The following is a 10,503-nucleotide window of genomic DNA, read 5'->3' on the forward strand; positions in this document are numbered from 1 at the left end:
TGAAACATGGACAAACAACCACAATGCTGAGTTGTTTGACTTGAGTGTCCTATGCAGGGTACCAGTGATAACTAGTGCAGGGCTGTGGAAGGGCAGTGATTGCCTCCCTCTCAAAACTTCATGGGGACATTTCCCCATATCCCTTCAATGGGGTTAAGAGTTGTTTCTGGTGCAGGTCAGCTGTGGGATGGAGTGTGCACATTGTAGTGAGTCCTGGGAGGGACAGAGAGCCAAGGTTCCCTTCTATGTCCAGGGAACAATTGTGAGCTCTTTACTGACAATGTAATGGTATTCCTCCAAATTCCTCAGGGGAGACGGCATGGTATCCACAGTCAGAACATATGTTCACATAAAATGCAAAAGAAGCCCACACCCATATGTTCCCCTTTGGTATCTATTATTTCCTCTCTTTCTCCTGTTCTTTCCCTTATTAGTGAGACTCAAATTAACTTTCCAAAAATCACAGATGCTCTTATTATCTACTTTTTTTCAGGAGAATTTTTGTGGTCTGTTTTGATTATTTTTGTTTCTCTGTGATGCTGGGAAGGTGTGTTGATGGGAGAAGTAGGAAGGTTTGGGTTAAGTTCATTATTCCAGAGAAATTCCCAAAACCTCTAACTGGAGTTTCTTTAGATATTGAGTAAGAACAAATGTATCTTGTTTTAGCATCGGTGCCTCTTTCTTGCACCTCCATCAGCCACAGAAGATGAGGGGAGAAAGGGAAAATGACAAGCAGACTCAGGCAAGCCTACTCAGAATGGGCTGACCGGCTCTGGGCTGGCTGCATGTATGGCGACTCTTGTCAGAATGTGAGGAACAAGGTCCTTTCTCGTCCTTGTCCGCCCTCGCAGGGTGCCAAATAGTTGCAGTTTTAGTGCAGATGAAACTGCTCAGGGTCCTGTCACTTGCATGGAGGCTGGGACCCTAGAGGCCACGGATCCATCATAGGCGCAGGTCTGAGTGCTGAATAAGGAGGGAAATGGGCAAGGCCTAAGTATGCAATTCACAGCAATGATGGGAACACACTGCTACTGAGGCTGGATGGCTTGTGTTCATAGGAGTCCTTTAAAAATAGATGGCTTGAGAAGTTTGCTGAAGGTGACAGGGGTTCTTTAAAAGCACCCACCCTTAAGACACTGCTCCTGACCTCGTGGAAAGTGTCCTGTTGGCAATTGAATAGGCCTGGAGTCCTTGGTTCTCAGGACATATAATTCTAGTCCACAGGGGGCTCTATATACTAGTATAAGTAGGAGTGAAGTGGCCCTTTTATATAGCTTTCCTTTACTGACGTTCCAACATCTTGACATGGTGTGACCTGCTGTGTCATGTCAGAGAATAAGACACAAACTTTAGGCCATGTGTGTCGTGTGCCAGCTACTGTCTTAAGCACGTAACTTTTATTAACTTCTGAAACCTCACTGCACTCCTGTGAGATACATATTATTATCAGTCTTTCTTTACATGTGAAATAAAATGAAAGTGCCCAAGATCTACTAAGTGGCAGCTAGAGCTGAATTGTAAACCTTTGATCCTGACCACTGCACTCTGCTGCCTTGCACTTGTTTGGTGGGGGATGTGGGAGGGTCATCATTCACCTTTCCTTAGAACCACAGGACTGAGGAACAGAAATGAATGAGTTAAATCTTTGTTGAATCCTTAATGTAGGGTAGATCCTCAAGGAATGTGAAAAGTAAAAGTATTCTTATACTCAAGGAATTTAGAAGAAAGGATTTAAGGGGACAAGGCATACAACAAAAAATCAAATACATGGCACAAGGGTAGACCCAAGTAAGTTTTACGAGAGTTCAGAAAAGGGATAGATTCCTTCTGCCAAAGGTGGTCTTTTCAGAGGCCTTGTCAGAGACTAGGCTTTACAAATGTTTAAGATGTAGGTGTGAGGCTAGAAAGGGAAGGCTGTTCTCAATAGGGACAGGGGAGGGAACAAGCCCTCAGAGCTGGGAGAGCCTGAGAAACATGTGGGTGATGGAGAAGTGACCACTTTGGAACATTGGGAACAAATGGAGGAAAGGTAGTTCCAAGTGAAGACTGTGAACTTCTATGTTTAAATACTTGGAAGTAAGTAATAAATATGACAGATCGAAAACCTGGAAATCTAAATAACATAAGAGTTTTTTAGTCTTCTTCGTAACCATTTCTTCATGCTAATTATATTCCAGGCAGAGACCTATGAGGAGGCCTGTTTATGGAATAGGACAAATAGGGAGACAAATAGGACAGAAGTGGTGTCGGAAGGTTTGCCTGGCCTTGACGACCAATGGATGTGAAAGAGAGGAAGCCAAGATGACAATGTAGCTCTTGGGTGACTTGTGAAAGTCCCATCACACCTGTCATCTTCTCCTTGCCCAATGACCTTCATGGTTAGAAAGTTCTAACCTCCTCTTCCCCTCCTTCTGATGAGGTGGCAAGTAATCACATAAGTAAATTTTCAATGATAATGATATGCAACAGCATAGAGAGCAAATCAACAGGATCACATTTCTAAGGACTAAAATGCTCAACATCTAGAACCGTGTTTGCCACTTTCAAGTACATTTTATTCTTTCATTCAACCAAACATTTAGGCATCTACTTGGCACCAGGCTCTATGCTAGTCACAAGGCCACCAACTCAAAGGGCTTATGAGAATCTAGTTGTGAATAGAGAAATCAGCAAGTGATTTTAATACGGTTTAAATGTTATATATCCACACTTGTCTGGGACAGTCTCAATGGGATACATTATATTAATTTCCCAATTATGGGACACAGGGCTAAGCACAAAAGTGAGGGAGAACATTTGGTGCAGTATTTGGAGTGGGGTCATAGTTGGCGTCATGGAGGAAATGGTCTCAGCAGGCTGCATAGGGTAAGGGATTTAGGGAGGGTTGGGGAGGAAGTCAGTGGTGCTGCAAGTGGGAAGGTGGGCATTCCAACCAGTGTGTGCAGACTGAATGAATTCATTAGTGAACATATAAAACATTGCTAATGTGCAAACTCATAGAACATATCCGTTCATGATGAAGCTTCTATCATTTGATATTTATGCAGAACATTTCTTCCAGGTGTTGGAAGGGAAATTTTGTGAAAAATAGAGTTTCACCCTATTTCTAAAATAAGGCTATTGGACCGCATGGTATCTATTGTCTCTTGTCGCTTTACTGTTATATTGCACAAGACCCCATCCCAAAGTACCTGCCACTGGAGAATGAGAAACAATCTTCAAAGCTCAGCTGATTGTCCCCTTCCTCCCAAGGGAGCCACTTAATTATTTCTCACTTCGTCTATTCCAGTTGATTTTACTTCTTCGACTTAATTGAAAGCTTCCGGAAGGAAGGCGGAGGCCATGCCACTCTTTTGTGGCTCCCATTCTGCACATCTCAGCTGGCGGTGATTGGGAGATTGGTGGGGAGGAGGAGGCCCATGATCCCTCTCACAAGTGCTCTTTCTTACGCAGCTTTCCAAGGCATTTTAATTGTGACTATAGATTTTCTTATTAATAGTTTTTTTAAACTTATGTTTGATGGGCATGTCTTGCTTTCCTCCTGTTTAGGACCTTCCGAGTTATTGGATATGGCAGACAGCGAAACGTGAGTCTCACTTTTATTACATAGTCCAGATTATTCTTCAGAATGTATCTAGGAGAAACATGCCATGTCTAGAGCATACAGTAGCTAATTTTCATGTCAGTGATAAAACAGCCACTTTCTATTGTATTTATAACTGTGCGGGGCTAATCTTCTAAATCAAAAATAAAAGTCACAATAAAAGTTGATGGCAAGTATCATAATGGTTGCACCCTCAGTCATTGAGATTCATCGTTTAGAGGTTCCTACAAGCAATATACTTCTACACTGGTGCTGAGAAGTCTAAAAAAATACATTTAGCTTTTTTTTTTAACTCTTTGTTAACTGGGGTTTGTGAGAAAATTAAGCCCTAATGCTCTCTTGCATGTAATGAAACTTCTTTGCCAAGTCTAGAATGGAACAATGCCTATAATACAGCCACCGGAGAACTGAGAATATGGTAACTCCAATCATTTTCATGTTCTGCAGTTCAGATGAGGATCTGGGATGATCCCCAAACTGATAATTTTTTCTTTCAACTTCCCCCCATCCCTAGAGTAGCAAAATAGCTGCTATTCTCCAAACAGGAACAAATAAGGCTAAGCATCTAACCCTGAAAACCATATAGAAGCACTAGAGAACTCCAAAGAAATTCAAAAGAAGATAAAGAATAGCCGGGCTGGAGTGGGATGGGGAAGGGAGCGGAAGTGGGGATGGTGGAGGAAAACCAGACACAAATAGAATGAAAGACGGGGGTGGAGGGGAGTAGCCATGAGTTAGTTACCCGTCACTGAAGAAACTGCCCGTTGCTATGCGGAGCTTAGGACAGGCGCCACTGACCCCAGTTCCCTGCTCTAAGGTCTGCATTTGATTTTCCACGAAACACTTTAGCATTAAGTATCTTTTCAGTCTTGGATTCCAAATGGGAAAAATCCTCCTCCTTTTCTGCCTATTAAAGGAGCAGAAATAACCACTTTCTCATGCCCACTTCCCACAATGACTGCTGGCTGGTCTTGGGCCTGCTGCCGACTGGGGACGGCTCTAGTTCTGAGCTCTCTCCCCAAGTCCCTCTGTGCCTCCCAGATCCCCTGTGGCTGCCCCTCCCCTTCCACCTGCCCCTGGAGTTGAATCCAGTAGGTAGGCCTGAGTGAGTGTTAGCCTGGTTCCTTGCAGTTGAGTTCCTGTGATGGGTCTGAGGGGTGCTGGTTCCCCATCGCTGTTCCCTCTGAGCTTCATCTAGCATCCTCACACTCAGCGTATCCATACAGAGTGTTGTTCCCAGTGTTCAGATACAGCCACACACATCAGTCTAACAGTGCCATGGAGTCCTGCCTAAATCAAACATTAGTAGTTGACAACAAAATCGCTCGGCCGAATTAACCAACACTGTTTAAAAAAGAGGCTGGAGTCAGATATTGTGGTTACAGGATGACTAACTCAAGCACTTTAGCTCCTTTCCCCCACCTCCCCCAAATGGGCCCTGCCTGCAGCCAGGTCTCAGCCTCAGACAGAGAAAGAACATCAGCAGCAGGGGTAGGATGAAACCACCCCCTCCCAGCAGCCTCCACCCCCACCCCGGCCCCCAGCCCCTTTATGGGTGGTTTCCATTTCATCTTTGATTTAGGGGTGAGACTGCACTGCACAAGGCTGCCTGCCAGCGGAACCGGGCCGTGTGCCAGCTTCTGGTGGACGCAGGAGCATCTCTGAGAAAGACGGACTCCAAGGTAACTTGATGAGTGAGTGCAAACATCCACCCACTGGGCAACATCGCAGGCGCTGTGGCCTTCACTTATGCCCACAGCAGAGGCATCCTTTCTGTGCCTATGGAAGTGCCGGGGGGCTCTGGAAAAAGGAGGAAAAAATAAAGTGCTTCATTTAGAGAAACTGCAGTTTAAATGTATAAGCACAAAGGGAGGGTGTGTGCTCGCCTATGGGGCTTTATAAACCTCTGAAGGACGCGCTGGCCTTGGGATTTGGGGTTCTCCTCCTGCCGAATGCCTTGGCTGCCGAGAGGTGAGATCCAAAGCCCTGGGAGAGGGGTCAGGCTTATGTTCACAGACATTGACCTTGCCTTTGGGATTTCTCCTTCATCTGCTTAATCCAGTGTAGCTTAAAATCTGTGATTTATGTGGCCCCATGTTGGGGTGCCAAAGTGATTTCCAGTCACTTCCAAGATGGGAGGTCAGGCTGCACCATGAGTCATTCCAAGTTACAGAGAGCAGTCAAGGAAAGGGCTGAGAGCTGGCGTAAAGGAGGAGGTATAGCTGAGTAGCATTGACCTACAAATAAGGCCCGTGAGAGAGAGCAGAGTTAATACCAATCAACCTCATAGAGGAGCCTGGTCAGCTCTGAGAATTTTCAAGCACCCTGGGGAGACTCCAAGAAAAGAGAAGCCACTTAACACAGAGGGTGGCAGAGAAGAATTTGAATATATGTAGATGAGGACAAACAAAAGATGGCAGGAGACCTGGCCCCTGAGCAGATTGCTCTGTGTCATCTTTCTAAGTTTCTGTATCAGATGAATGGGCTCCATGTTCCTTGAGGTTTCTTCCTACTTTATTTTATGTATGTGTGTGTATTTTTCCAAAACACAAACAGCTGTATTATTTTTGTGATTATAAATAGAGTGTGTTCTCACATAGAAAACTCGAGCTGTGCAAACAATACAGGAGAGTAGAAATAGCTAGAAAATTCTACATTCTAGACTAGACGTATATGTTATTAAAATTTTAATGATCTCACTTCACATGAAAGTATGTCTATTTTTCTCTCTCATTATTTTAAGTTGATAAAGTCAGACTATACATGCTAGTGTATGACTTAAGTTTACTCCTAACATTCTGTTCTAGAGATCTTACCATACAAAGTACTATCCCTATGCTTCATCCTTTTCAGGGATCCTCTGTTTTTCCATTTTTGTAATTTGATGCTAGGTGAGAGCATCACATATGATCATCATGACTGAATCTACTGGGGTTTTTTGGAGAGAAGCAATATCTGGAGAATTTCTCTTAATAGAGAACAGTTCCTTTAAAAAAAATCTCAAAGGCCCACCCTTGTCCATCTCCCTGAAAATTTGAAGCTATAGAAATTCCAACTTCATTAACATTGAAGTAAGCACAAGATAGTCTATTAATACCATAAACAAGTGGGATAAAATTATAATAGTAATGTTAAGCTAGTGGATAAATATTAAATCCCAACTAAAGTAAAATTTTAGAAAGAGCCCAGAGCCACTATTATTTCCTTTTTATCCTCTGCCCTGCATCCCCTAGAAGCTACTAGGAACAGGCTTCATTGAGGTTGACACTATCCATTGTGTTAACTGAACTGAAGGCTGAAGTTTTTGATAATTTTTGTCATACTTATGTGCATTTATGCATAGAGCTATTTCCTTAGTACAATGATCATGCCTCTACCTTTTCCTTAGAACTTAATATCACTTATTTAAATAGAAAAGACTATATTATTAAACAAAAATTTAAAAAAGTTTCAAGGAGTGTCAAGTAATATCCAGAAGCATTCAAAAGAATGAGACCTTCCCTCCATTTACTACTGATTTCCATTCATTGGCCTCATTTAAAAATATCGTGTGTGTGTGTGTGTGTGTGTGTGTGTACTTACAAATACACATATAGCATTAAAATAGGCTGCAAGACATTACATAATCATTCAACATGATGCAGAAGAATGACATAAAAATGTTTGACATATTATTAAGTGAAAAAGCATGTTAAACCACAGTATATAAATATGGTTTAATTTTGATAAAAATAATTATGTATACAGCTATAGAAAAAGAAAAATAGTTATTCCACAGAAGGTTAACAATGGTTATCTTAGTGTTCTGGAATATATTTTTATTTCTTTTTTATGCTCTTCTACTTTTCCAAAATTTCTTTAATCAACACCCATCAATTTTATAGTCAGAAATTAACTCACTCTTTGGAGAGATGAGAATGTTATAAATAGGGGAAAGAATCTTGAAAACCAGCAAAGAAACCCTTTTAGATTGTTAAGACCATCCCTTCCCAGAGTTAGTATAATAGAAAGAGTCCTAACCTAGACGTCGAATGCCTGCTTCCCTGTTTATCTAGTGAGTAATTTCTCTACACCTGCTTCCAGAGAGGGTCTGGGCTCCAGAACTCACTGTGCTAAGTTTCCTGCTGTGCACTCAGTTAGACTCTGATCCTATGATTAGACTCTATGCTTTCTTAGAGGGAACCCCCACCTGTCCACAAGGATGGTCTCTTTCTCGTGAGCATATGTATCTCGCTTCCATCAGATAATAGCTTGAAAAGTGTCTTGTTAACTCTGAAACAGTAACATGGAAAGATCCTTATTACCGCGTCATCTTTGAGTATCTCTGTTCCTGTGGATCTTTAAAAAAATCTCATCTCAGGTGTGTGTGTGTTTCTTTCCTTTTTACCTGCAGGGTAAGACACCTCAAGACAGAGCTCAGCAGGCTGGGGACCCTGATTTGGCTGCTTACCTAGAAAGCCGTCAGAACTATAAGATCATTGGCCATGAGGACCTGGAAACGACTGTTTGACCCTGGTAGATGGGCAAAGAGAACCTGAGCGAGCATATCACCTGGGCCTCCCGGCGATCGGGCAGCTCCCCTGGAAGAAGCTGATGGAATCCATAAATCTGTCTCGCTCCTGCAAGCATCTGAGGCCATGCCACCAGTTTTTAAGGGCTACCGAGATGTACAACAGAACGGAATAGCCCACAGAGGACGAGGCAGGATACCTGGAGATTGGTGGAAACTGAGTTCCACAAAATTTGATCTTTATTGCTTCCAGCAAGTAGCATGAACTTCTGTGTTCACCTGTATCATTTATTTTAAAGATTCAAAGGATGTTCCTATAAATGGCACTGCTCCCTTCTCCCCTATGCATTCACCTTCCCCTGTACCGCACCATTCTGCCTGTAACCACCCAGAAAAAATTCGATACAATCTGTTCTCTTTACATTCAGTCTTTGAAGACCACAAGACTGTCTGAAGGTCTTTTGAAACCCTCTGGTTGTCCTGCAGAAATGTAACTGTCAAACTGCTTCCATTTCCAAGACTAAATATACCAGGATGACTTAGTGACGTTTTTTTGCATGTCACCCCTCCCTGCTCATTTCTTTTTCATCATCTGGGAGCTGGGAGTTGCCACATGGATAATGTCAACTTGTGCATTGTATCGCTGAGGTATGGTGAGGTGGCATGGGAGTCTCCTGTTCTCAGGGGGACCTCAGAAAGGTAACCCAGGGGTTGGCCCCATTGTGCGGGCCTGTTACTGATGGCCACAAAGGCCAGGTTCAGCTTGGGCTGTTTGGACAGCTCCGTACTGCCCAGGTGTAGCCATCTTTGCCTTTTGCTGCAATAGAGGTGAGCAATGGACTAAGCCAAGGCCCATAGCTAGTCTGCAGAAGCACTTAACTTTAAGTGCTGTTTCAACTGCAGAGCAAAAAAAAAAACCACGTGTGGGAACTGTGGCTACAGGAAATGGAGCTCGGTGCCAGCGTTCACTTCTAGGCTTTTTTGAGTGATAATGGAAAGCAGGCTAATGGACTTGAAATAAAACAGCAGAAGCAAAAGTAGCAACATATGTCAAAATAACTCACTTAAGTAAGAAAACAGTCACTGGAACTTTGCACAGAGGCTAATAAGTACAGGCTCTTGGGTACAGTGGTGAGAGGGGCCCATTTAGGTTTTCCTTCTAAGTTTCTGGTTTTCATTACCCCAAGTTCGCCCTATGCCAAGGACAAAGCCTTGCTGTGTGAGTTTCACTGCCAGATTTCCAGGATGCGTGGCCCTTTCTGATGGATGCCTCCACCTACTCCTGGTCAGCTCCCAAGGTCATACCTGATAGCACTATAGCCCCATTTTACATGTGCGGGGTAATCTATTATTTTCTTCTGCTAGAAAATTCTTAGTACAAACCTCTGTGGGAGTGCAGCCAGGAATGTTTCTCTGGCAGTGGAATGGTAGCTTCTAATCCTGCCACAGAGCAGTTGAAACTTACAGGTACTTCTATTAGGGACATTGTGACAATTACAATATTAGGAGACGAAGACTTCTAATTTCTGGTGAAAATGTCTACAGGACTTGGGTGTAAGTCAGAAATGAAAGTGGGTGATAGAGGGTTTTGCTTCACTCTCAGACATAAGCATCATGCTTCCTGACTCTTTCTGCATGTGAGCGCACACGATTGTTTCTCTATGTTTAATTTAAAGGTCCAGCAGCGACGTGCTGCTGGTCTGAATCACATTTCGGTCACATCTCATTTTGAAAGTACAAATATGATATACTGTTAAGTAGGAATAACCTCTCCGTGGATGGGGCTTAGTCGTTTCGAAATCAAACGGCTGGCATTATTTTCAGCTGTGGGAGGAAGGGTTGGTTGCGAGTAATCTATTTCCACAGATCAGTCTTAGAAATGGAACTATATTTTGGGTTTTATGGTGAGGGGAGGAGGAGCTGCAGTAGATTGTTTCCAGAAGCTGGAAAAAATTATGCTCCAGGAGAATTTAATCACTGGGCTTCTGCTGGGAGTTTTTCAATTGGTGGATCTGTCCAGGAGATGTTGTGATGACAGAAATATAATCCTTCAAACAGACTGAAATCTGGCTTTGGATGGTGCCTTCCATTCCCAAGATTGAGCCAAACACTTGGCCACGCAGTCCGTTACCCAGCTGCCATTGCTGGGATGAAGGACTATTTTCACCAACTACCATCTCATATTTCTCTGTAATGCTTCAAAGCAGCCCAGAGAAAATTTAGGGTACAGGTGGCTAGGGGCCAATTCAAATAGCTCCAAGTGAAGTAACAAGTCAACCCCTGGAATGAAAATTGATGATGTACTGACTGCTGCAGGAGTCTTGGAACATTTGGAAATCGTTCCAAAAAAAAAAAAAAAGTCTTAGAGTCCTACATTATTGGTGGAGAA

At 43.0% G+C, this 10,503-nt stretch overlaps 1 protein-coding gene across 3 annotated transcripts in view; it reads left to right on the forward strand.

Moving 5' to 3' along the window:
• DGKI (diacylglycerol kinase iota) overlaps window positions 1–9,708 on the forward strand; it is a 383,824-nt gene extending 374,116 nt beyond the window's left edge. For 2 of the 3 annotated variants that reach the window (XM_023753495.1, XM_023753494.1), the window contains 3 exons: window positions 3,550–3,586; window positions 5,187–5,286; window positions 7,998–8,114. In XM_023753495.1, the coding sequence (XP_023609263.1) occupies window positions 3,550–3,586; window positions 5,187–5,286; window positions 7,998–8,114 (254 nt within the window). Of the gene's footprint in view, window positions 1–3,549; window positions 3,587–5,186; window positions 5,287–7,997 lie in introns of all 3 variants that reach the window. The other variant, XM_023753493.1, reaches the window with a different exon arrangement.
• Window positions 9,709–10,503: the final 795 nt, after the last annotated feature.

This window comes from Myotis lucifugus, unplaced genomic scaffold, assembly GCF_000147115.1.
Source record: "Myotis lucifugus unplaced genomic scaffold, Myoluc2.0 scaffold_46, whole genome shotgun sequence".
Taxonomy (NCBI): Eukaryota; Metazoa; Chordata; class Mammalia; order Chiroptera; family Vespertilionidae; genus Myotis; species Myotis lucifugus.